We start from the raw sequence: 27,806 nt of genomic DNA on the forward strand, positions 1-27,806 counted from the left end.
AAGTGACACGGCTTCAGACGTGCACTCTATTAACTATGGCGTCTCAAAAGCAGAAGACGACACCAAAAGCAGAAGACGTATGCAAGCTGTGCTGCATTTTATAAATACTCAGTTGTCCGTTAGTCAGATGTATCGTGAGATTCTTCTGTTAGCGCTTACCCACAACTTTTTATAGCCGGTCACTCCACTGATGTTTTTTGTGATAACCACACGACACCAAAAGCCACTTCCTTCTCTTCTTATAGAGCAAATAGAGAAGTAAGAGCGAGACGGCGTCATGAGTGTGCCACTTATTGGAATTTACTGTCATTGTCTCGCAGATGGTTCACACATCGCTGATCTCTCTATACTTACATCACAGCTTCCACATATTTATTCACAAGAAACCTTGCTCGTCTGGCATTTATATCAAGAACAGGGTAAGTGATTACATCTTTTATTAATACATACTTTTACTTTGAAACCTGTTAGTTTCAGAATAATAGTAATTATCACTGTTGAGAACACATCTCACGAGAAGAGGGGTTAAGTTTTAACACCTATTTTATTGAATTGTTCTCAACAGATATGTTTGGTTACTTTGGTTTCAGGGACATAAAATCACAATTGTGCGTTCGTGCCAATACAAAAGTGATGAAATGTGTAAAGAATCACAGTTCCTCCTTTTGAAACACCAGAAGTTGAGATCTAATAGAAAGAAAGTTACTCATTCAGGCAGAACTAAAAACACTTTATCACGATTTTGAGTAAAAATTTAACAAAAAAACATTAAAAAAAAAATATATATATATATATCAGCACCTTCCCTATAAATTAAAATCAAAACCAATCCAATGTTTGCACATTTTAATACTCTGAAACCTGTAAGAATGGTTATTAAAAAAATAGTAATGATATAATAAAGAAGAGGGAATGAAGGTTAATAGCTATATAGTCTTATTGAATGGCTCTAGAAAAACTACAAAACTTTATCAACAATTTCAGTACAAACAAAATAATATCAGCATCTTAACTATGAATTCAAAACTAAAGTGTTATAGGATCACACTGATGAAATGTACATGAGACCACACTGCTGCTGACCGTGATCCCATGTACTGTAGGATAATACATCATAATGCACAGAACCTTCCGCGCACTGTCATCTAATTTCCGAAGCCTTTTAAATGAAGGAATCTATCAGGGCTGCATATTTTCATTGCTCTGTGCAATAGTTTGACATTTAATTCAAATAAGTTGGAACCAGGAGCAAATACTGAATGTTAATAGAATTTTTTAATCCAAATTTCCCCTGTTTTCGCGTGTCTCCTCAGATACCAACATGAACGGCCTCCTCCTCCTGTTTTACTGCTTAGAAATCCTGGCTGCACTTCTGTGTGGAGCTGATGGCAAAGAGCAGAATGAAACTCCTCTGTCAACCACACAAATCAGCACTTCAGCATCCTCACCACCTGATTTCACCACCGCTGCCAATGGCACGTCTGAGGCCAGCAGCCTGACGAGCACCGAGACGTTCACAACTGTCTCCTTGCTCTCAAGCAGTCGCAGCCCTGCAGCTACGTCTGTCCGTCCGCTCAAGACCACCACCTCCACCACTGTCGCCCCAAACTGGGGGATCTACAGAAGGGAATGTCTCGCACCCTACCTGGTGAGTGGCATCCTCATCATAGTCGTCACCATCCTGCTGGTCTCCAGTTTGATGTTGACGTGTAAGGTGAGGCATCTCAGCAGCCGCCTCAAGGCGCTGAGCGGCGACAATGACCTGATCAGCAACTCTGAGTTCTGGATGGGAACTGCCAGGAAGAACAAAAGCAGATCAGGGCCGGAGGCCAAAGAGACCAGCGTGTTGATGACTGACTTCGGTCAAACACCGGAGGTCCTGGGTGATGGTGCTAACAAGGAAGAGGGCAAGAAGGTTAGCGTGGATGGACAAATGGGAGAGGAGAACAAGAAGAAGGTGGAAGACAACGGTGACGAGAGTAAGAAGGAGACACCTGTCACAAAAAAGTCCTTGTCCTCAAAGCCTCAAGAGGAAAGTACTGATCCGAAGTCAAGCAAAGCTGAAGCCACCTCTGAGGAACCAAAGGGTGAAGTGTAGCACTGTGTGTGTGTGTGTGTGTGTGTGTGTGTGTGTGTGTGTGCGTGCGTGCGTGCGTGCGTGCGTGCGTGCGTGCGTGTGCGCATGTCTATAGCTATAGTTATGAGGGGCAATTTTAGTTCAATACCATCATTGTGAGAACTCGTCCTCATAAATTCAAAGGCCTTTTTGAGGGACGACACTTGGTTTTGGGGTTAGGGTCAGAATAAGGTTTAGGTTTGGGTAAGGGTCAGGCATTTAGTTGTGATTGTTAAGTTTAGGGTAAGGGGCTAGGGAATGCATTATGCATTATGTCAATAAGTGTCCTCTCACAACTATAGAGACAAGTGTGCGTGTGTACATGTGTTTATGTTTGTGTGTGAGAGAGAGAAAGAGAGAGAGAGAGAGAGAGAGAGAGAGAGAGAGAGAGAGAGAGGTCGACTTAATTAGCAAGCAGAGAATGTGCCTCTTCCGGGCAGTGCCACTCAACTCCGAGAGAACACTCTCTTTCACCTCGGCCCGGGGTGACAAAAGACACACAAAAGTCCTTTTCAACAAACCAATATGGAGTGGCTTCCGCCGCCTTGTGCAGATTTTTGTCCGTCCACTTGCTTGTGACGTCCCCATGGATGTGCACCTTTTATTGAAAAGTCTTTGAGTATAGTTTTCCCCTTGTCACGGCACTGCGGCCTCTGCATGAGGCTGGGCCTGAATCTAAACCCTCCAGGCAGGAGGGGAAAGCACAGACAGAGAGGAGGCGGGTGCTGCAAAAGAGGCACAAAGCGAATACAGAAAGATTCTGTCCTCTCAGCTGCATGGTTGCATAAGTCCGGATCATCTGCAATGATATGTGCACTTTGTTGAATTTGTCTAGTTTAAATCCTGATCAACATCTGCATCAAACATCTGTCCCCAAGCAGTGAAGGTAATGTGTGTGCTAGCGGTACAGCAATGCAGTGTGGGATGGAGAGTTGGCTGTATTGCTGATGACAGGTAGGAAGCTGCAGTGAAGGACAGTCCTCTGCAATAAATCTTTTTCGAGTTGTTGTTTTGTGACAACCTCTAAAATGAACACAGGGAAAACAACAGCCAATCGCAGCACAGTCTGACTGTGAGGGGATACTTTACAGGGGGTTGTGATTTAGGTGATAACTGATAATTGAAATTAGCAAATTCATCAAACCACAATGATATCTGTCACTTTAAATGCAGAATTAATTCTTGGAAGCTGCTGCATTTAACATGAGCTGAGGAGTTTCCCTTGAAGCAGCCTTGTATGCAGGGGACCCCCTCCGTTATGCGCTCCATTTCTCCCCTCCTAATACCAGCACCCCACCCCTCCCATCTCTGCACTTCTACAGCACAAGAGTAAGCACAGAGAGCCTGCAGTGCCTGATCGCGCTAACCCAAAAGATCCACATACAAGAGGCAATATCAACTCTCGCTTCTTCAAAGAGGACAAAAAGGACCAAAGCAAGGGGAGGCAGAGAGAGGGCAGCCTCAACAAAAAAAACCTGCACTGGACAAGTGAAGTGAGCAAGAGTCCAATTCTGTGAGGGGGGAAAAAAGATTCACCTTCAGCAGAGCAGCAGCTGGTCCTTAGCTTCACAGCAGGACAGGAGAGAGGAGCAAGGAGAGAAAAGTGACTGGAATGATAAGATGAGAAGGTAAGTTATGAACAGATGTAAAGACTCTTTTCACACACACACACACACACACACACACACACACACACACACACACACACACACACACACACATTCTGTCGCACCCTGGCTCACATACAGTATACTGCTGTTTCAGCAGTGCAGCACTACTGGCTGCCTTCTCTGTCTCTTTTTTCCCCCTGCCTGCCTTTGGACCAGCTGATGCATGAGTCCTCTGTGGAGTCAATATTAAAACCCATCTATTGAGCTAGTTGTGCTCCTCTGAGACCATGGGACTGACTGCACTGACAACCACTGATGACTGAACACGCAAACTGATGCCAGGGAAATGACTACAGGGATTTCTCATCTTTTGCAGTGAATGAATGAATGATTTATTAAAAAAAGACTTGAATATCCTCTTACACATCAGCACAAACGTTTATCAGTTATTAGAGGCACATTTCAATCCAGGGCTAATGGTGCATACAAAAATGCTGCAGCTGCAGCATCCTTGGTACATGCCTGCTGAGTCAGTCTTTGCATGTAATGTACATGCTACATGGAAGGTACACAATTTAGGGCAGCCAGTTTGTGTATGTACAATATACATGCAACACAAGAGAAAGTTTATTTATATAGCACATTTAAAAACAACTGCAGTTGACCAAAGTGCTCAACAATAAGAAATACAAGAAGAAAATACAATAACACATGCAGACTAGCATAAAATAAACAAAAATAAATTAAAAAAAAAAAGATAAGATAAGATAAAATAATAATATAAATAGAAGGGGAGCTTTCTCACTCTCACTCTCACCCTTACCCCTTAGCCATAACCAATGAACAGCCAGGGGCAACTGATCAGGGGATCTGAGGGATCAGAAAAGGGGCAAACACATATCATATCTCTGTGTGTGTGAGAAAAAGAGAGGGAGAAAGAGAGGGTGGAGCTATAAAGAAGTTGTTACCATGCTTCTCCTGCAAGTATTCACCAAGCACAGTGGTCATGTGACTTTTGGAGGTAGTGGTGCAGGACAAACACTAATACCCTTGCCCTCTTGCCTTTCTTTTAGCAGGTATGTTCTCCTGAGGATTTCCCCTACAGCTGCCCTCCTGGGACTACTGGTCGTGTCGTTGCTTGGGATGCACGCCCTGGCCGTGTGTCCCTCCATGTGCTCCTGCAGCCGCAGCCACAGGGAGGTCGACTGCTCCTGGAGGGGTCTGAGGCAGTTGCCCGATGGCCTGCAGCACAACATGCGCTCCCTCAACTTGTCCCACAACCGCTTCCAGCACCTGGACCACCGGCTCACCATGTACACCCATCTCCGCGTCCTCGATTTGTCTCACAACCGGCTGAGCCAGCTGCCCGCCGGCTTGCCTCGCTCTCTCTGGCAGCTCCACGCCGCCTCCAACCACATCCAGTTGCTGGACAAGAACGACACTGTCTATCAATGGAACCTGCGATTGCTGGACCTCTCCTACAACAAGCTGGAGCGGGCCACCTTCATCAACAACACGCTGATCAATCTGTGCACCCTAAACCTGAGTCACAACCACTTCTGGACTTTGCCCACCAACATGCCCATGCACCTGGAGGCTATTGACCTCTCGCACAACTTGCTCGTGAAGGTGCTGCCCGGCTCCCTGGACCGGCTGCCCAGATTGACTCACTTCTACTTGCATGCTAATCGCTTTTCCACACTGCCCTTTGGAGTGTTGGACAAGATGACATCACTCAGAGTCATCGCTCTGGGCAACAACCCTTGGGCCTGTCACCTTTACGACAACATCACCTACGTGCTGTCCTGGACTCAGCATACCGCTGCCCACGTCCTGGGCTGCCCCTGCCACACCGAGTCGGTCTGCGGAGGGTCGCAGCCTAGCCGGACTGGAGGGTGGCACTTTGCCTCCTACAACCTGCCCCCATTGGTAGCGGGTGCCCAGGACGTGAGCTCCCTGCCCCCGGGGGCCGGCGTTACCGAGTGGTGGTACTTGTCTGTTTCTGCTCCCCCACACACCCAGATGGAACAGCACCCTTTCACAGACACACCAGTCAGCATCCGGGATCACATGCTCCACACTCATCCTCATCTCTTTCCTGGCCCCGACGAAGACTCACCCACTGACTCACTCACATCCCCTTTTTCTGACACGAGCGTCTTTACCGAAACACCCATCAGGGCTGACATGACCCTGCCCATAGATCAATTCTTTACCACAGAGAGCCCCTTCGCCAAAACAAAGAAAACCACCACGCTTCGCACGAGGAGCGTGAGGAGGCCGAATCAGTCCCACCCGAGGGATGTCAACAACAGCGGCCCCTGCTCCTCCTCGCTGCCTCTCCTTCGCAACCTGGGGCTTCTGCTTCTCGTTCTGCAACATGTGCTCTGAGAGAGAAATGGAGACGACTGACCACTGAGTGATTAGCCTACATTTCAGTTTACAGAAACAAACCACTGATGTAGTTTGTAGATCACCATCATTCTCCAGCAAAAAAAAAAGGAAGCATTTACCATAGAAATGACAAACTTTAGGATCAGTGTCATAATGCCTGCTATGCTGAGAATGCTATGATGCTAATTTTATAATTATACATTAAAAAAGCATCACTTTAGCTTTCTAACAAGGCTTTTTACAGGCCTCCCTTTGAATGTCACTGATTTAAAAAAGAAATACCATTGTAATGAATACAGCTAAGCACATGATGGCACTATACATTCAGCTACCAGTTTATTATATAACTGAATGGGGCCCTGGTGCTCATCCGCAACTACAGTCCATCTATTTCCAGGCTGACTGAGGTGTTTTCTGGTCTATAGCACACAAATTATTGTCTTTTTTTTTTTCAAATTTTCTACAACTGTTGTCTGAAACTGTCATGTTGTTATTATTTTGGTGGAAAATATATGACACTCCATAATTTAAGCCTCTGGATGATTCAGATTATTTTCCTAGATGTGCTTGATCCCTCAACCTGCTTGTTTCATGTTAGAAATCATATCACACACCACGAGAGCAGCCTGTTCTGGGGGATGTTTTTAATAAAGTAGTCATGGCATGTATGTAACAGGAAGCTGCACAGACTCTGCGGAGCAGAGGGCAAACAAATGGACAATGCTGTGTCACTATCTTCAACAAACTCCCAAGTAGCGCGTCTGTATTTTGATCACATCGCCGACTTAAGTGTCCTTCATGATTCAGTGGCGCTCGTGAAAATTATCTGCATGGTGATTGAACGTTCCAGGAATGCTAACCTACTGCTATATTGCTGCAGAGCATTAAAGCACAAGACATTTTCAGCTTATTTGTGTGAAATGTTAAGATATTCAAATCCTGATTGCATTTTAAGTGGAAATGGCAGTGATGTGCCGGCGTGCACATTTTTACTTCCCAGTAATACATTCACATAATGTTCCTGGAACAGCAGGAGATGCATTGCAGCCAGCTGCATTTGACAAACTGAAGAGGAATGTGTTTACTTTTGGATAAGTCTCCACGAAGATTTCTGTAAAGTTAAATAAAATGTGCTCAGTCACTTACACCTTTTGATAATTGTTTGAATATTGTGTTCATTCACAGCTGACTGGTGGTTTTGATTTTGATTAGAAGCCATTCACAGCGGGTAGGTCTCACAGGAGAGGCCAGACGAGCTGCAGTTTTATTTTTAGAACTCAACAACTACATCTCCCATGAGTCTTTGACATAGAGTCGGTGTCAAACCTCATGAGGGCGGCAGTTGCTCAACGCTGAAAATCAAACACATCAAACTGTAGCTTATTCAGATTCAAATAGCGGGAAAGGATTTGTTTTTAATCTGATTTGTTGAGGGTCGGATCGCTCTACAAGCCCAAAAATACATATATCCAAGTCAGACTTTGCCTCACAGTTCATCACACCTGGAAACTGCCCAGAACAAACACAGTCTTATCTGCTGGTCATTGAGTAATCATTCTGAAATATCATTCCCAACAGCAGGATTAGTAATAATAACTTGCTCTGATCAGAGAGACCCCCTGAAACCGAATATCCCAGAAGTGCGTGCTCTCTGTATGACCTTTATCGATGCCTTGAAGAGAAGCGAGAAAATCTCACATGCAGGAACATCTGTGACAGAGACACGGCGGCTCCCTCCTGGCACCGGGTGGCACTGGGAAGTGAGAGCCTGTGAACAGGTGACGCTGCTGTGGTTCAGCCAGGCACAGCCTAGAAAAAACAATATGGAGTCACTGTTACCACCCACACGGTGAATGATCAACATCTGATGTTATGCCAGTTGGGCCATGGATCGCTCCTGAATAGCTCGCCAAAGGAGCGATGAATTGAAATGGAGAATAAAATGCATTCCCTCGAATATATATTGTTACCGACAGAAGATAAATACCATACAACTGAGAATAGAATAGTGGAATGATTTAACCAAGAATAATATCAGTCTTTAGATTGAGGAAATAAAGAACAATATAATAAAAGTCAGAGAGCGTGAACAACAACATCTGATCATTTTGCCTCTCACCAGCCGTCACTCTGCAAGATCAAACACCTGCTTGATAAATTCTACATATTCATAGCCTGGAAACAGAAGCGAAAACAGACAGAAACGAGCGGTGAGTGTGATGCTTATCTATAACTGTGACTCAAGGCTGAAAGAAAGTTAACTTTCATTTCCCCCCTCGACTCTCAGTTTAGGCTCTTTTTCAACTTGCATCTTCATTCAATTATTACTTCTCAAACAGTATCATTAAGTTCATTGAAATCTCTTGCCAGCGTTGGCCGGAAGCAGAAGTAGATTTATAAACTATAAACCTAATTTATGAGATTCTGTCTCTTCTTATTGCAGCATTTGTGTTTTATCTATTTTTTTTTTATTGAAGTTTCCGCTATATTTCTTTATCTTCCTGTGTGCCTTCAGCTGGAGAACTTTAAAACATCTTCCTCTGAGTACTGTGAGTGTTAGCGAGCCGGCCCGCTGGCCAATTATTTTCTCTGTGGACAACACAAAGTAATGTCAGATTTCTCTCCGGGCCTCTGCTGATAACTGACAAGGTGTAGACAGCTAGCATCATTTACTGCAGCCACGGCCCCCTCCTCCTCCTCCTCCTCCTCTTCATCTCTCGACCCGGCCTGGCCTGTGAGTGAGCTGCCTCCCCTCTCTCAGCCATAAAAGGCTCAGCCTCGGTGCACGTCTTCGTAGCCGATGCCCTTGTGTTCTCCTACATTTAATTTCCCCATCAGCTTTATCTATTACTGATTTCAAACAGTAGACTACATAAAAATACATAGTATGTTACAATCTGCAGGCAATCATTGTGAGACTTTGTACCTCTCTGTGGCTGAAAAAGTCAATTTTCTTTCGTTTTTGAAGTGCACCTCTGATAAAGATGGCTCAAAGCCAAGCCAACAGATTCTTCTTGTTCGTACTTCCTTGCCTGTGACTGCACACAGACCTAGAGGCAGTTCAGAAAACACAGGAGAACAGCTTTTCCACTGCAGAAGGCTGGAACTCACACACACACACTCTCTTGAGAGGTCAGAGGGTCAGTGTGGCTGCTGAACCTGGGCTTGGTTTTTAGACTCACCCAACAGCGAGGAGTCACATAAACACAAATGACAGTTCCTTCTTTTCTATGATTGCATGCAATGTGCTCTAAGTGCCCTCTTGTGGTGAAGGGGAAAAAATGAATGTTTATCCCAAAACATTACTCTGAGGGAGACTGTGTTCCTCACCAGGACACAACACACTCTTGGCAAAGACTTTTGTAAAGAAAAGAAGAAGAAAAACGAAGGACTTTATAATTTATAACTTACATCCAAACTAATGTAAATATTTTAAACAGATCCCTTTAAACACCGTAAGCAGACACTTAATTTGTGAGATTTTAGGAAACCTTATCCTGAGGAAACGGCAGATAAACAGCAACCTACAGGTCTAACCTACACCCATTATCATGCACCGTCATCATCATGACAGACCAAAGCTGACACACATTCTTGTGGCTAAAACAATGGTTGTTCCAGATCCTCTGACCTTGCATCTCAATAACAATTATAACCAAGAATTCGGCTGGTATCCAACCCACGGACGTTCAAATGCTGCAGATAAAGTGTTTCTGATAAAATTGATCTGCATTGGAAGCAGCTGTGGTTCGGGAGATAGGCCGCTGGTTCGATCCCCGGCTCCTCCAACCCTGTCGAGGTGTCCTTGGGTGAGGGATGTATGAGTATGTGTGAATGTGTTAATAAACGGGGGCATTTAGTGTGAAGCTAAGCGCCATATATAAGCGCAGTTCATTCACCAGTCCATTTTATTGACAGCTTGGGTCCATATGGCAAGGCTCACCCATCTCTTTAGGCCGAGAGCGATGTTTTGCAGTGCGGGCGCTGATCAGCTGTGAAGTGAAATGTGTAGGAATCTGGAGAAGAAATAACAAGGCGTACTCCAGCAGCCGGAAGACTGATGAGACAGGCAAAATTCAGCCCTGCAGCAAAGTGTGTGTGTGGGGGGGGGAAGCAGAGGATATGGTATCTCTCATTCTCATCTCAATGGCACAGACAAGGCAAGGTCAGTGTTAAGGTCAGTGGTTGCAGAATAGGAAGTGTTTGGCAACTGAGAAAATATACGATGGCAGCCAGTTAGGGGGGGAAAGGGAAAGTGGAATGGAAAGGAGAGGAGGAAGGAGGAGGCTGATAGAAAACAAAGCCAGAGCCAGAAAGTACCACTTAGCTGGTGAGTCCAGAGAGGCCTGCTTACCATTTTTAGCCTCTGGAAGATTTTTTTTTTTTGGAGGCATCGCATATTAACTCAGAGAGGAGGAAAATAAACCTGGTTATATGAGTTCTGCAAACTATTCATCCAGAGGCTTATTGTGTGTCACAACAGTTGCAGCTGTGCCCATGCATGGGTGTATTTTTAACACTGTTATGAAGAGGAAATCTTGAGTGTGTTCCTGTAAATTTGCATGATAAGCCAGCATACTCCGAACACATGGTGCGCATGTGTTATGGGGCGGATTTCACCCCAAAAAATGGGCTTGGATGCAAAAAGGAAAAAGATTGAGAGAGATTTTGGAATCAAAAGGAAAATCCAGCTCCGTTTTGAAGCAACAATGAATTCAACGAATCCAAAAATACAACCCACTTTTCTTGACATTCAGTTTCTCCAGAGAGAGAGGGGCTGTACCGTTCCCCCCTGTCTTGACAAAGCTCTCGGAAAGTCCAACGTGCACATCTTTTCTCCCCCTGTGCTGACTGTACAGGTGATAGGACGGCTCCTCGCTGTGCTTTAATGCCACTCGTCGTCATCTGTAACACTCAGCTCTCTCCGGAGCCGTGCAAACGGCAGCCAGGAAATTCCGAGGAGCAGCGGGGGCATGAGCTTATCTCTCAGCCCAGTGGAGCAGGTAAATGATGTCGTCATCATCCATTTGATTTGGAGCCCGATTGGTCGAAAAGAGCCCCCACATGAAACCGTGGGTCGCCGAGGTCACAAATGCAGATAAGGCTGCCTGGACTGCACTGATGAAACAGGAATTGATGCAGTTAATTCTGCGGCACCTTCAGTTGGTGCAGTATTTTTGCATAGTTTGAAGTACCTTGGGTATTTTGTTATACTCTGTGGATTGATCTGTGATCCAGTGGGAATCACAGGATAGTCTGTGGTTGCTTTTGGGTAGTTGGTCAAGGAAATACAGTATTATTGGAGATTTGCAAGCATAATTGAGAAGCGTGTTATGTTTTAAAAGATCTGCAAGGTCTGTATCGCAGTTTCCTTTTTAATAATGTGGGTGTTTGAATATCACAGTGGCCCATCTACCTGGAAAGCTGTTGCGTAGCCTCTGACACAGCTTAATTAACTCATCCGCGTAGTTACAGGCAATAATGGGGGAGAGAGAAATCACTCATCATCAGAACATCCTTCCCACTGATCTGACTTCAGACGCTTCCTCTGTGTGAGGCGCACGTTCCCAGTAATCCTCACATATCATGATCAACAGGGTTTTTACACAGCCACCCGTGGGGAAACATTCAAATCAATGACGAGAACAGAGTTAAATTAAATTCTTCACTCTACAATTAAATAATCCTATATGGCTGGAGAAAAAAAAGACTTTTATGAGATGCCAACCTGATCCAGGCAGGGATGAAAGAGCAGGTATAGACTGCAGTTTGGTGGGAGGCTAATTCCTGAAATAGGACTGTCAATTATGCATGTTTCAGTCTGGCCCTCTCCCTGCAGTCTGAGAGCTGCTTTGGCTGAGCAAAGGCGAAAGCAAAAAAAAAAAAAAGGAAGAGGACACTAGGGGGAGACAATTTGTTCACATCTGCAGCCGTCTCCAAAGCCTTCTCCAGGATTTCTGAATTTCACTGTAATAGGCCCCCCTGAGAAAAGCAGAGATCATTCCACCCGCAGTGAATCAATATGAAATCATTCGCAAAATCTGACGGATTAGAAATAACAACATCTCAAGAGTGTTTGAATAATGTCCATGACAAATTCATGCAAGTGATAGAAGGCATTTTCTCTGAGCTCTCTGTTAGTGCTGGATTAGACAATTGGATTCTTTAACGTGGGATTGCATGCTTAAAGCGTGTGGTGAGCCTCTGTGAAAATCATGCAAATTATATTTAAAAGTGTAAAATCCCATATTCTAAGTTTCCCTCGAAAGCAAGTATCAGGCATTATTTATCATGGCACATTTTTTTTGTTGTCCACCATGTATAGATTACATGTAGGAATCTGTGTGGGGCCTGTTTGTGATACAAGAACAATTTCTCCAAGGTCAAAGTGAAGATTCAGAGTGTGTGTAATAATTACTGCAACAGGAAACAGGATGCCTCTTCTCAAAACAGCATCTCATAACACTGTCAGCGAGTCTGTTGCTTCTCTCACTTTCCTTTCCCCCCTCAGCTCTTTCACACGCTATCAATTTTTACTTCTCTCTCCATCCCCAAATCCTCCAGTCGTCACCTCGAAAGCTCGCTCAGTTACAAGCTTCTCTTTATTTATTTGCATGTTGAGGTTTCTCTCAATAAAGAAGCAGCTCATCTCGCAGCAGTGGTTGATTGATTCCACAGATCTTTGCATCTCCCTTTAATTGTAGAGTAAATAGAGAATTGAATGTGCACGTCTTAAATGTAATTTCTTAATAATTCTTCATCCACTCATGCAAATGTCAAACCACCGTCACCTTAATAACTGCTATCGCGCCTCGTTGATATTAAAACAACGAGGCTTTTGTCTTATACACTCTGTAGTAAATTATAACCATTCTTTTCCCTCCTCGCCCGGCACCAAACTCTCAACTGCTCGAAAAAGCATGGCTGTCAGAGCACCTACAGTTGCTTAAAGCGCGATAAACATTTAAGGCACCTTCATCAGGCAGTGGTGGCTGCTCTGATTAAAGGAGAGCACCGCTCAATTTAAAAATCCATACATGTTTCTCCTTCAATCAGTGTTACAGCGACGTAGCGAACCAAACCTTGTTCAACTCTCACTCCATACGTTGCTGAAATATGATTCGCTTGGTGACTGTGCCACCAAAGATTGTTTTTCTGATTCCTGCATCAGGGTGTTTTTTGGGGGGGTTCAAATCTATTTCACAAACCTTGATCAGATGTTGTAAATCACATCTGCTGCACAGTTCCTGTCATGTTTCTGCTCGCCATGAAACCTGGGCCTCCAGTGTTTTTGTTTGATCTCCGGACAGAAGTTGCTCTTCATGTTTTAAAGCCACTGTGTTTTTTTTCGCACACCTTGTGATGGCCTTTAAAGCCCATTGTTCCTTAGAGCTCATATTCCACATCATTTTGGAACCTCACTCACTTTGCTCTCTCTCTCTCTCTCTCTCTGCAGCCGCTCTGAGTGGATGTGATTTCCTCACATTCTCATTGTGGGGTATGTGCTGTAGGACGCTGCCACACATTTGACAACTTACAGAATATGCAACAATAATGTAATGTAATCATGACTGCAGCACCGAATGGGACAGAACAATAGCGCGGAGAAGGTAGAATAAATAATAGTCTTTCACACAAGGTGTCATATTTCCATTTTCTTTGACAGCGCTGTGCTGCGAAGAATTGCCACCAATTGCTTCTATACCTTTGTTTTCAGGGATTCAGACAGCTTCAGTGTGGAGTGTCTCCAGACTAATAACAGACTTTTAGTTGTTAAACAGTCAAACATGTTTTAGTTTTTTTTATCTCAGTCACTGTTTCAAAAAACATGCTATCCGGCCAGATAAGTAATTCTTTCTGGTGGAGCCATGAACAGTCAGCACAGACAGGCCTACTGACAAAAAAAAACCTTGGGGAGTGTGCTTAATGAAACATGATCACCAGTTACATGTCATGCAAAACTTGTGTTGTCTATGAAGACTGGAAGCTGCCATCTGACCTCTGCTAAGATATATGGCACGGATACAAACAACTTTTCAGATATCATTTCAGACATAAATTTGGACAAAATATTGTTTCCATTTCAAATGTCTTGCATTTGTTTCCATTTCTCACCTAGCTTCTCCTCTTTAGGGTCACGAGAGGGCAGAAACAGATTATCTCCACATACTGTACATTGTGTAGAGGCCAGAGCGGGCAGCTCGTTACAGGTCATCTGCATGAAGAGATCCATAATCACTCCTTTGTCTGTATGGATACCAAACCTTATTGATCCCCACAGGAACGGCCTTTGTTGGCTGTCATCGTGAATACAGCAGTCACAGGTCAGACCTCGGTGCCGACTACAGAGATTCTCAGGGACCTTTTGGCTTCGAACCTGCTTAAACACAGATTTTTACGGCTCAATAGACTTTCTCCAATAATCAACCCCGGCATCACACATTGGACACCTTTTAAAATCTGACCCTTGGTTTATTCTGTGTTTGAAAATTGTCATTTTTAAGTGTTTTATTTGAGTACATTATAGTGTTGATAAATACAGGCTTGCATTGTTCGTAGGACCCCATTATGGTATGGGCTTTTAAACCTGGGCACCTAAGACATAACTAATTGAATTGCACTTAATACAAATCTGACCAATCACAAATGACCTTGTAATTAATAGTATGTCTGGTGATATGAGTTCAGTTGTTTGAAATCAGTTACAGTTATATTGCATGCTTTCTGAAATATATTTTTTAACAGACTTATTTTAAAAACAACTGGTGCTGCATAATATCTGTTTTATTTCTCATGCAATGTTTACTTTATTGAAGCTATTTCATGTCTTAGCTTGTGCACGTTCACAAAACAACTGATAATCTATTTCCCTCTTTATATTATTTCTCGTCTTTGTATTTATGTTCAATACAATTGTTTTTCACAATCTATGTGTGTACTGTATTATACTTTCAAATTAATTGTAAAATACCATGCAAACATGAATAAGTAACATTTACTGGATACAATTTTCTTGATTCTTACAGTAGTGTGTTGTCCAGTGATTTGGACGAGCAACAGTCCACTTTCACCTCAGGCGGCTTTTACCTGGACATTTTCTATGCTGAGAATATACATATGCAATGTTTGTATAAATACACATTTGTGAATAAAGTTGTTGAAAAAACACCTGTGATCAATAACAACAAGGTCAATCTAAATAGTAACATGCTAATAGGAATTAGCATGCTAATAGAAACTGCCACACTTTTTTTCAAAATGTTTATTATGTTTATAGAAATTGCCCCAGTTTGACTGCTGCTCTCCCAGTTACAATAACATACAGTGGAAGAATAACAAAAACAGCTGTAATTTAAAATAAAATAAAAATAAAAATATGATGCCGCTGCTTTAAAAAGGGGAGGACTTCCTCTGAGCAGGAGTGATCAACATTTACCTGATAAAGAGTTCTTGATTCCTGTAGTGTGCATGTCCGGTGCTGTATAAATGGCTTATTTCCTAATTAAATGACAAATCGGCGGATTGGTTCGCAGATTGGCCGAATTGACGTCAATTGGATTGGTTAGGCGACAGCGGCAGGCTCCGCCCCCCCCTGTGGGCCAAGGTAGAGCGTGGAGCTGCGAGAGAGGGAGGGGAGGGGAGGGGAGGAGGGAGGAGGAGGAGGAGGAGGAGGAGGGAGCAGGGGGCTGAGCTGATCCCACGTGTGACGCTTTCATTCCCGGCTCAGTAATATTCTCATAGCGGGGCTTTGCATATCTCCAGCCCGTATCTGTGTGTGTCCGTCACTGTTACTGTAGTCCCAGCCGATAGTTTTTTGGAATAGACATGGAAGGAGACGGGAGTCAAGCCACATCCGGAAGCCTAAGCGACTCCCAGCATGACCCGGGGTAAGGACATTTCTGCGCATTTCGAGCCCCCTGCGTGTGATTTTGATTTCATTTTCCCATGTTCCAACATCTTAAAGAGGACTTCGACTGCCGTGCTGGATCCGTCCCCCCCCCTCTCCCCTCCTCCCCGTGCGCACTTAAACCGTGCACCGGGTTTTGTTTCCACACGCAGTTTTTTGCACCCCCCCCACCACCACCACCTCCATAAAACAGCCCCAGCTTCGTATCGAGAGTGGCCTCCCCCTTTAAATGTAGATAGACTATAATTACCCGGCTGCCGATGTGCTCCCACAGTCCTCCTTTTATCCTTTAAGGTCGCTTTTAGAAGTAGTTAGTCGTCAAAATGGCCGAACTGACATCTGGACTCACTTCTGTTGTGTTTTCCCCTTACAGTAAAATGTTTATCGGTGGCCTCAGCTGGCAGACCTCACCAGGTGAGAGTGTTCTTCCTCCTTCCTCCGTGTCCAGCGTGTTGTGTGTGTGTGTGTGTGTGTGTGTTTCTGTTTCTCCTTCTCGCTGTGTGTGTGTGTCTGTTTGTGTTCATTTGTGTGCGCGAGTGCTCGCTTGTGTGTGGCCGCTGGCTTTCGTTTACGTGCGAATGTGTGGACCGTGCAGTGGTGGAAGTGTGCGGGGATGCGTGTGCGGGGATGCGTGTGCGCACCGTGTTTGTTCCTGATCTCCGTCCATCTGAAGTCCTCTATTCGACCCCTATGCGCATCGCGGGGTGTTTTTGTTGTTGTGATTGTCTCCTCTTGTTGAAACACAATGACAGCAGCATGCGCACAGTGTTCCTGTCCAATGACCCGACATGTTTCCTCTCTCCACAGACAGCCTTAGAGACTATTTTAGTAAATTCGGAGAAATAAGAGAATGTATGGTGATGAGAGACCCCACGACGAAACGCTCAAGGTAAACCACCCCGGGGCTTTCCTACTTTTCCTTCCCCCGTGCATGTAACGATATCTCTCACTTTGTCCGTGTTGAGTATTAATCCCGCGAGCATGTGTGTGTGTGTGTGTGTGTGTGTGTGTCCGTGTGTGTGTTTCTGTGTCCCCGGGTGCGCGCGCCTGCGTGTGGTTTCACAGCAAGCCAGATAAGCTTAAACGCTCACTGCTGTAAAGCTGCGGCCGAATGCAATTTGACATTGACTTTGTGACTGCACCACAATGTTGGTGTAGCGCCGTCTCACGCTGTAACACAGCGAACCGTGATCGGCTGTGTCCTCAGTCTCAAGTTCAAATCTGCTCCAGGACGTCCACAATGTGGATTTACCAACGCATCACAGAGAGATATTCTCACAATAATAAGGTCACGGGAATACTGTGCCTTATTATTGTCGTGCAGCCCATTGGGGGACATTCACTAGTGTTATTTGCAGTGAGAAAAAAATGTTTTTGGAATATTCCATTTTGTGTCATGTATGCATTTTAACATTGTTGTCGTTTTTCGTCTTGTCTGTTTTGCAGAGGATTTGGGTTTGTTACGTTTACAGACGCCGCCAGTGTAGATAAAGTCTTAGCTCAACAACACCACGAATTAGACTCAAAGACGGTGAGTTGACTGTGCCTACACTTTGATACATTTCATGTGGATTTCCTGTCTTTTTTTGTGTTTTTCACAAAGACCTTCAGTCACACTTCAGTCCAAACCGTGTGACGGCCTAAGGCCTCCTGGGAAACACCTCCCCGGTTAACAGGGTTTACGGATCAAGGTCATTTATAAGGGCTAAAAAAGTATGATGGTACCTGTCAACACTAAACCCGGCAATAAAACACGACTCCAGGGTGAATATTATGTGTTATCACTTTCACTTCTGTGGATGAATGGGGCTGACACGCCCACTCCCTCGCTGCAGCCACATGTGCAGTGTGCACATATCTCATGTTCCACTGAAGGGCGTGCTGTCCAGAAGTGCTGCCGCTACTGTTTGACCCAGCACACATTACACTGTTTCACGACCAATGTGCTGACATCGGACCTGGGTTTCAAACTGCACTTCCCAAAAACATTGCCCTGATTTATAAAAAAAAAAGAATAAAAAAAAAAGAGCTGTGTTTTTTAGTAAGCTAAAATAAAGCAGTAATAATCAACTTCAATAAATTAATCTTTTTACCAGCTGGTTACTGTAATGTAAAATAACGTGGGTATGGAAATGAAGCAGAAACAACATCAATCCGCAGGGACAATGTCAATACATTAAATATCGTTAATGCGTGTTTAGTTTGAAAGGGTCCCCTGAATTTACTTATGAAAGGCAATTCATTCACAGGCGCACACACCCAGACGCTCACTTAACAAAAAACTTTGAGCTATATTTTACTCGTCTTTTGAAATTTGGCAGCAGATGAATAATTAAGCACGCTAGTCATTTTATATGAGATGTGTCTGTAATGGTAGATTAGATGAGGTTCGGCGGAAGTTATATTTGTCTGGGATTTCTCCACAGTAAGGGGTCGTGTCCGGATAGACTGGAGTTATGGAGTCGTGCATGTCGAGGAAACGTTATTATGGATCCTTGATTTTGAAAGACGTATACATTTTATTTAAGGTAGCAGTATCATTTAAGGATACTCCGAAATCGGCAAAGGTTATAATGTAAATGTAAGATTTGTTTTTCACGTATTGATACAGATCTGAGGAAAGTTGTTGTTTTGTTGTGCAATGGACGTTACTTTATATTCCTTCCTGTTATTTTTATTATTAAGTTCTTTGTAAGTGGCTGATTTACAAATATTAAATAAAAAAAACTTAAGGTGTCTCCGGTTTGTCACTATGTCACTCAAACTTTGTGCTTCAGTGTATTTTTGTGTATGAACATTTAAAATTGTACACATAAGCCCTTTCAGCCCCAGTGTTGTGCTATGGGAATAGGTCTGATAGGAATATACAATGGCCCTTCTGTTTTAAATGAGTGACTACAGAGAGAAGACAGGGGGAAGACTAATGACACTGCAAACCTTGCAAACGTCTGTAGAGAGGCAGACGTAGCAGCAGGTTAAGGGGCTGCTTGAAGGGATAATGATGCAAAACGTACTTTGATGCAGAATCTAGAGCAGTTTGATAACTTCACGTTTGGCATTTTGAATGAAGAATTTTTGTGACAGCTTGACAGTATAATTTATATACACATATATATATATGTTATAGCAAAGGTCTAGGGAGAGGATACACGTGAGAGAAGAAAAAAAACAGTTTCACCTGGGCGTTGGCTTGCACAACCCAGTCTTGTACGGATGCCAGATAAATAGAGCGGTTGTCGGTTTGATACCTTGCTCCAAGGCGTTGTCAGTGTCGTGGCAGCAGGAAACGGTTAAATTCCTTGTGCATCTTTTAATTATTCTGTTAGATATTCATTGGATTTAACTTAATGACCTCCTGCTCGTACCACAGTCTTAAACCACGTCACAGCTGACTTCATCATTGCGAAAAGAAAAAAAAAGTTCACCCCTGAAAGAAAGGTGTTTGATCTCTTGCTCATATATTAAATTGACCAAACCTTCGCCTGCAGCTTATATGCAGTAATGTTCACATGGCATTTAAACACAGGTTTTTTTTCTCATGCTCCTCTGAAACATATTAAGTGATTTAAGTGATTTTAAAGGTGTAAAATTAGCATTTTGTAATTGTTGGCCACTCCTGCTTTTATATGTAAAATATACAAACGCAGTGGATTTCACTCACTGCAGGCTATAGGTCATATCTGGCAGAATTATGTCATATTCTTTCCGATTTGACAGCACGTCACCCTGAGAAGTGAACACTGACATTTTGAGGTCTGACATCCAATCCTCATCGTCTCTGAGTTGTGCCCCGTGTGCACAGGCGCAGCAAAGTTTTGTGAACTTGTTGCACACCCGTGCCATCCTAAATGGCAGGTCACCGGAGGCCCGTTGTGAAACATTTCCCTTTTTATCAGTTTTATCATTACCTCTCTCAGGTATTTCTCCCCCCCACCTGCTAGAGAAATCCATATGTTTTAGCAGCAGATTTTTATTCAAAATAGCACGCGGTCTGGAGCTGACAGGAAATGAGGGGGGGGAGAGAGACGCCAGACAGGGGGCTGTTGTGATTACATGGTCAGTGTCTTAAACTCTTAGGGCCACCAGGCTGTTCCGGATAAATAGTTTTTTAATGACCATTAACATAATGATTTTGGATGTTGGCTTTTACAGCGTCTGTATTCAAAAAGATATCAAGCCAAATTAGATTTGCCCTCCTGTCTGGTGTTAATGAAACAATTGTTTTTAATTCATTTGCTTTGTTTCTAAGGCCTTGTATTTTTCCACCTTAGCCCTAAACATGAAATATATTGATGATACTGTAAATAACAGGGGTACCCAATGGCTTTGGCAGAGCACACAGTGAAGCCAAATGTACGTTTCATTTTTTGGTGGACATTTCTGTAATTGGATGAGCATTCGACGGTGTAAGTGACATACAAAAGATCCCGTTGACTCAAATGCACTCAGAGATTGATATTTCCAAGCTGCTAATGTGCTGTTTATTCGTTGGCGTGCGGCAGAAGATTACAAACCTAAGCTGTCTGTGTCGTCTTTCTCACCATTAGTCACCAGGCTGTATCTGATGCGCTGTTGTGTATCTTAACATTCGCGCTATCAAGATTGCATTGCTTAGGAATCTATCATATCTCTTATGAAGTTGCACAGCAATAACGAAACGAATGAACTGGTCCAGCAGACGTGGACGGTTCCTGATGTGCTTGCAGATGTTGGTTTGATACAGGCCTGCTACTTTTCGCAGCGCTCGGGCAAATCCTTACCAGTGTTTTTGTCCCTCGTCACCTTGAAACGGACGGAGTGGCTGGAGGTGCTGCGACTGTGAGCTAGTTGACTCATACAGCGCTATGAGTAGTCGTGCAGGGAAAATGGAAATTACGTCTAATTTAAATTTTATTTTCTCCTTGTATTTTAACTTATTTTATCAGTTCTGACACGCACACACCGTTTCAGCTCAGACATAGTTGCTAATTATTAGGTTATATTTAAACCTAGACACAAGACTGGAATTTAGTTTTATTATTTATCTATTTTTTTAGCATGTGCTCTGCTTTTGGTCCGGTTATGAAAACACGAGGATGACTGTGAATGAGACATATGGGGAAGAACAGCCTGGGGCTTCAAAACACACATGCTGGTAATTCAGAACATATTTACCATTTTTCATGATGCTTTGTTCAGTTTAGAAATATTCAACTCATAGCATCTGTTCCTGAAGATGTTTCAAGGCAGACTGTTGCAAACGGGGGAGATCACTGAACATGATTTTGCATTTAAGAAATAACCGGTCAGAGCTTTACAAAGGCAATAGAGTGATTCCAGGGTGGCATCTTTTTTTTATTGTTTAAGGTTAAGCAGTTATGATGGAAAAAAAAAAAAATCATCAAAGTTTATTTAATTTATAAGGGCTGGATTTAGAAAGGATTTCATGAGCGTGTCATACCCGTCTCTGTAGTTTAGACAGCAATATGTCTCCAGTGTTCATTCACTGCGACTTGTAAAACCTACAAACATCAATGTTTCAAGGAAGATAAACATATTCTGTGTGGTGCTGGCGTAATTCCAGCCTTTATTGAATGACCTGCAGGTCAGCCTCCGCTGGCAGTTTTGATGTTGTAGGTGAGACAGGAAACAGCCCAAGAGAAAAGGAAGGAGGAGAGCAGGCTCGGACGAACAGCTGTTCTCGACAAATCTAAAGCTCGTTCATCAGATAGGATTTGGAAGCAAAGTTCAGTCGGCGAGCTACACTCTGACTCGCTGTTTTTTTTTTTTTTGTCGAGCAGGTGCTGTGTTTTCTGCACTTAATTATGGCTGAAAGCATTATTAGTTCATACTGTGTCCGTGTCTTGTCGGTACATACAGAACATAGATGTTTGTCAGAGCAGCAGTGTAATATCTTTTTGTTATATCAGTGGATCTGGATAATACTCGCAATACTGGCCTTGCATATTTTAAGGGGGAAAAAATGATTTGCTTGCCGAGTGTGACATTGGTAAAATTCTCATTATTGATTTGAGGAGCAGAACAAACTGCCTTTTCGGCATGTTACTCCAGAGCAGGAAAAAAAAAAAAATCAGTAAAGATTGACAGCACAGATATGAAACATTTATGTTGTAATTTCTTGTCCAATGCGTTGGTATCACACGAGCACACCTGTGGACCTGCTAACACACTTAAATTGGGAGAGGCTGCGGGCTTTGATAAGGCTCCTGCTTTTTGCTTAAACACCACATCATCATGCTAGTGTAGATACGTCTTAAGAGAGAGGAAGAGAGTTTACCCAGGAGCTGCAATAATATATGAAATCCTTTTTGTAAGATGTGAACTTAAGATATATGCTGTTTCCCTGCCCTGATCTCCCACAGTCCCATGCAGAAGCAGCCCTCTGAGACCCCGTAGTAAAAGGCTGTGGAAGATAAAAGATCGGGGGGGGGGTTGCTGGGATTCCTCTTGGTCTGTTCTCATTTATTACGCTGACATATAAGGTTGTATGATGTCTCGGGGATATGCACTTTTGTTCCGTGTGAGATCATGTTGAAAAATCTCAACAATTAATTCAGAAAAACACTTGTTAGGCTAATGTACAGAGGCTATAAGGTGAACAGATGCATATAAAGTGCTCCACTGGGGGGGTCAGATGTGCTTTAGATTGAGGAAAAAGCTCTTGACATAGAGTATAGCTGTGTGAGATAGTTACTGCACATGACATCATCTAGGCTCTTGCATGAACTGAACGGTGTAAACCGAGATGCATTGGATTTACCATATGGCTAAAGCCCCACACGCCATAATTGCAGGGCCCTTTAATGATGACATCATATTAGAGGCTCCCAGACAAATGCACATAACAGGCTCTGCTGCCATTACATGTCCACATTAATGTAATCAATGGGAAACCGGACCCCCGTACATCCTAAAGACAGTTGTAGATAATATAATGGGGACAATAATTATACTGTAATCTCACCTAAAAGAAAGAAAAAAAGAAAAATATAGGAAGTTTTCTCACAAACAAGACAATGGCATAGGATTTGACACATGTGGAAGTATAAAGTTATCGTTTTTGGCCTCATTGTTTCCCAATTTGTCTTGCCACAGTTTCATCATGAACTAAACATTTTTTGACCTCTAGCTTGGTATTTTGCTCTGTTGCAAAACTGTATAGCTGTGTGCAGCGCTATTAACTGTGCTATTTCCCACGTGCTCGCTCTCTATCCATTGTCCAAAAAAGGTTTCAGTCCACGCAGACAGTCAGACCTCATGGTCCGCAGTTGTGGCCGTACCCGCTGTTCTCTCTCTCACGCGAGAACTTGTCTTTCACTCTGTGTGTATCTGTTACTCACAATCTGTTGCGTGTGACAGCGACTTTCATGCGCGTGCACGTGCACCCCTGCTAAAGCAATATATTGGTTGAATTCTGTGGGTAACACTGTGACCTAAATAACAAGTCCTTCCGTATTTCTTAGAGCCCAAGATGTTGTCAGGTTTGACGAACTCTCTGAACATTATTCAATTTACTGTAATGTTTGAGTAGTTAAACAAGATAATTTATAACTTAAAAATAATATATGTGACTAATCAATAATGAAATTGGTTGCTGATTAATTTTCCGTCAATTGACGAATTGATTACTGTACTACCATCAATTTCAGGTATTCTGTCAATGAGAAATATTTTGGCCGTATAGGTTTGTGAAAGTCGGACTGCTTCCATGTTGCAATGTGTAAAAAAAAAAACATCTGCCAAAAAAGGACAACAATAGGCTTCATCACTTAGTGGATGTTCTCTTGTTGTACAGCGGTCAAATCAATCTTTCCTTAATGAATGTTACGGTCCCAATGACCTTCACACTTCCACAGTACAAAAAAACAATAAACAAAGGTAAATACTGGCTTTTACTTGCTTAACAGCACTACTTTCCCTCATTTGAGCCGCTAATATGGCAACCAATAAAACGTAATGTTCAAGGGTGGAGCGCATTCAAATTCAGAGCAGATTGTTCATTCAGCTCCAAGTCAGGTTTCTGATCTATGTGCTGTTTGGTTTGTGTGCTCTGTCGCTGATGTTTCCATGATAAAAATTTCCTGGAGGCAGATTAATAAAGCACTTTTACTGCTACTAGACGATAACCATGCAGCTACAGCTGGATGGGAGGTCTAGTGTTCTACACTACAGTTATGTGTCTTCAGTTTACGACACTCAATACGTTATGGGAATTATTTCGTGCTGAAGTGTTTTTAATGCGCTTCTCGGTACACGTGTTCCCTTAAAATCGACTTCTCTGCCTCTGCAACAGCTTGTGATTTGTTCCCAGGATCCAAGCCACAGAGAAAAACGCCTAAACTTGTTGCGTTCAGCTGTTGCTGGAAAAGAAAGCTGAATTAAAGTGAAAGCCATTGAACAAAAGAGTGTTTCTCCCCCCCCTCAACCCATTAACAAAAGTACCTTTCCTAATGGGTTTTTAAATAGGGTTAACGTTTTTTAAGGTATTGATAGATGAACATAGACTTGAGTAAAATAAGATTTGCAAGTGCTCTGCAAGTGGAACTACTGAAACAAGTGCAGCAGGCAGGTCCGGTTGGCTGATCCCAAACCGGACAGCGCATGTGTTGCATAACAAAAAATGTCACAGGAAGGAAGTATCAGGTGAAACGGAGACAACATAATCTGTGCTTCAGTGGCGCGGCTGTACAGAGCCTGGCCTTAAATACGAAGGCACCCTCAGCATATAAATCCCATGCACACGAATATGTAAAGTGAAGGAAAAAATTGCAACATCTCCCTTCCTCATGAATTTAATTTCTCAAAGGAGTCATTCATCATACGGTGTGACCTAAAAAGGTACTGCTACAGCATTTCTCAGAAGGATTGCATAGTAAGTCCTCGTTGCCTAATTTGGTTGCATTGCTGCGAGTGTGATTTAAACAATGCTAAGTATTAGCCCCGTTTCAACCAAGTTCTGAGGCTCTTTGTGATAATTATAATATTTTAAACTGGCAGAAAGCTGCATGACCTCCATTGCCGCTGTGTTAAAGTTCACTCTTGTGCAAACATGAATCTTTTTTTTTCTAGTGAGTAGAAATTCTCAGCAGGACAGAAAAACCATGACTTCATGCAGTGCGATGAATCGTGGACTTGATACGTTTCGTATAGGTTTTAAAACATAAGATATATTACCAAGTGTTGGACTTTGGTATTCAAAGCATTATGTGTTGTCTTTGCTCAAATAGGGAGCACAAAATAATTGAGTTTGAATTGGTTATGCCGGGGGCTAAGTGCTAAAACAAATCTTTAAATGAAATTCATTACAAGCAGGGTTGCCATACCCAGGTGTTATTGAATTCATTTCTCATTTTGACCTGATTTGGAAAGATAATAGTAATAACAGAGACTGACAGAAGAGATGACAATGGCATTGCACATCATGGTTTCTCTTCAAACGCATTAAAACGTAGTCAGTCTCATTGGCGTAATTGATCTGCGCAGATGGTGTCTTTTCTTCTCGTGTTCCTTGATTCATTCTCTCGCTGTTGTTTTCCTCAGCAGAAAGAGAGACATTTTTCTTAAATACAACCATCTGTGCTGAAGGAGTAACTTTTACAAATGCATAGAATTGATACAGTAACTGTAAATATCCCCATACAACACATGAATAGGATTCTTTGTTAAATTCAAACGAGTAATATTCTGCCAAAGATAATTTTTGATCTGTTACTTTTTTGCAAATCTTCCTTTTCACATTCATAGGTATTCTGTTTGTGATAGTTCCTCTTCATTCAAGTGTGATGTTGATGAGACACCCAACTGCATACCTTCATCCAAGTGAAATTAATGAGGAAAATGAAGCTAATGAAATAACAAGCACAAGATGGAGAAACAGGCTGATCTGATGCATCCTCTTGGTTATCTGGCAATATCTGGAGCCGTCACTGGCCTCAGACTCTCATTTTCTCCCTGTCATATTCAATCAGGAATTCCTGCCTAAAATAAAAGTGAGTCTCTGCAGCGGCCACGACCAGCAGAACGACGGTCAGGCCAGCCTCAGCGCTAACTGTTTTGTAACATTAGTTTTTGCCCGATTACTTTTTCCATATTTTGTTTTATTGCATCTTAATGCTACATTAATTAATTTAGATTAAATCTTTCCGTCATGAACATACATTCAATGACACAAGGTAAACAACTTTTGCAAATGTATAAAAAATGAAATCACATTGACACAAGTTCTAAAAACCCTTTGATGTGACACGTAGCTGTGGTGCCTCCAATTATCCTTGATCAGCATTTGTAGACCTTTTCTGGAATCCACCTTCAATTGACTGGACACTGATTTAGAAACCAGTCTATATAAGCTCTCACAGCTGATCAGAGTAAAAACCAGGTCATGAGGTGAACTGCCTGCTGAGCTCAGAGATAGAATTATGTCGAGCCACTGATCTTAAGAAGGCTACAAAAACATTTCTGCTGTATTTAAGGTTTTTCCAAAGGCAGAGTGGCCTCCATAAATGTTTCAAATAACCAGGACTCTTTTTAGAGCTGGCTGCATAGCCAAACAGAGCAATCAAGGGCCTTGGTAACAGAGGTGACCAAGAACTTGACAGTCACTCTGGCCGAGCTCGAGAGATTCTGTGTGGAGAAACGTCCAGAGGGGGACAACCATCATTGCAACAGTGCACTGATGTGAGTGTCCAGTGTCTCCTCAGTGAAAGTTTGCAGAAAGGCACCTGCAGGACTCTCTCACTGCGAGAAACCAACTCGTCTGGTCTGATGAAACCAGGATTGAACTGTTTGGCCTCAATTCTAAACGTCAGAATTGATTGTCCTTCTTTAAGGTTTTTCCCACCGAGAAAACTTAACCCGCACTGACAATCCTGATTCACTCGACTTGAAATCCAACCAGTTATTGGTTCACATCGTTGCCCCAGTTTAATTAAAAAGGAGGCAGGTAATACGGCAACAGTAATATGGATGATTGGCTGTTTTAGAGTAGGGGTTAATGTATACTGACTAATGAGGTTCTGTTATTGCACAGTGCGTTAAATGTTATTTTACAAATGAAGTAGTCAGTGGGAATATATGTAGAGTACACTGGACTAAGAACTGATTTATTACCAGCATTTAACTATTATTTACTATCTATTTAGTTTGAATTGTTTACATTGACTGCAACATGTCTCCATGGTTCTGGAATATTACAATGCCTGTAATAGACTAAACTTTATAACCTTATATCCACCACTTGGTTATTCATGTGCCCTTAAAATGCAATTGTGATCATTTTAACTGTTCTTGAATGTAGCGTAGGTTTCTGAAAATGCGTCTCCAGTGCTAATGCAGACTGCCTGGATCACCACAGTGTGATTGTGCAGCCTTTGTGAATTTTAGGAGTTGTCCACAATACTATGGATATGTTTTTGAATGGATATTTTCGTCCATTATGCAAAATATATCCATCCAAACAAGAACACAAAAATGACTACACACACTGAAACAAGCATTCCAAGCCAATAGGTGGCGATAGAGTTTTTATTAACAATCGAACGAAATACCAGAGACGAACATTGTTAGCATGCTCAGTGAGTTAGATGTCCTCTCAGCCGGTATATAGCCGCCATTGTTGTCATTTCTAGTGCATGTAACTAAAGCAACATTGGGCATGCACGAAGTAGACGATGACGTCATCGTTTCCCAAACACTCACACAGAAACTTGAAAATCTTTACTTTGGAAGCCGCCATTTTAGTGAATTACGACAGCGTTTGCGACGAGAGGCCCAAATTTAG

General features: G+C 42.8%; 3 protein-coding genes across 18 annotated transcripts in view; all 3 read left to right on the forward strand.

The window, feature by feature from the left end:
* The first annotated feature begins 245 nt into the window (after positions 1-245).
* On the forward strand, positions 246-3,385 carry LOC118122638. The gene is made up of 2 exons (XM_035179491.2): positions 246-419; positions 1,314-3,385. The coding sequence occupies exons 1-2, from the start codon at positions 278-280 to the stop codon at positions 2,096-2,098; spliced, it is 927 nt and encodes a 308-aa protein (XP_035035382.2). The 5' UTR covers positions 246-277; the 3' UTR covers positions 2,099-3,385.
* Positions 3,386-3,395: 10 nt separating this feature from the next.
* omgb (oligodendrocyte myelin glycoprotein b) lies at positions 3,396-7,272 on the forward strand. 2 transcript variants are annotated; one of them, XM_035179488.2, is made up of 2 exons: positions 3,396-3,744; positions 4,800-7,272. In XM_035179488.2, the coding sequence occupies exons 1-2, from the start codon at positions 3,737-3,739 to the stop codon at positions 6,115-6,117; spliced, it is 1,326 nt and encodes a 441-aa protein (XP_035035379.1). In that variant the 5' UTR covers positions 3,396-3,736; the 3' UTR covers positions 6,118-7,272. The 2 variants fall into 2 exon arrangements, with proteins under 2 accessions (XP_035035379.1, XP_035035380.1); XM_035179489.2 differs by having other exon boundaries at positions 4,803-7,272.
* An 8,510-nt stretch (positions 7,273-15,782) lies between these two features.
* The window catches only part of msi2b (musashi RNA-binding protein 2b), a 250,492-nt gene continuing 238,468 nt past the window's right edge, over positions 15,783-27,806 (forward strand). For 7 of the 15 annotated variants that reach the window (XM_035179040.2, XM_035179043.2, XM_035179038.2 and 4 more), the window contains exons 1-4: positions 15,784-16,007; positions 16,401-16,441; positions 16,835-16,916; positions 17,474-17,558. In XM_035179040.2, coding sequence (XP_035034931.1) covers positions 15,946-16,007; positions 16,401-16,441; positions 16,835-16,916; positions 17,474-17,558 — 270 coding nt within the window. In that variant the 5' untranslated portion in view covers positions 15,784-15,945. Of the gene's footprint in view, positions 16,008-16,400; positions 16,442-16,834; positions 16,917-17,473; positions 17,559-27,806 lie in introns of all 15 variants that reach the window. The other 8 variants (XM_035179041.2, XM_035179042.2, XM_035179047.2 and 5 more) reach the window with 3 other exon arrangements.

The sequence above is a fragment of the Hippoglossus stenolepis genome, chromosome 15, assembly GCF_022539355.2.
Source record: "Hippoglossus stenolepis isolate QCI-W04-F060 chromosome 15, HSTE1.2, whole genome shotgun sequence".
Lineage (NCBI taxonomy): Eukaryota > Metazoa > Chordata > Actinopteri > Pleuronectiformes > Pleuronectidae > Hippoglossus > Hippoglossus stenolepis.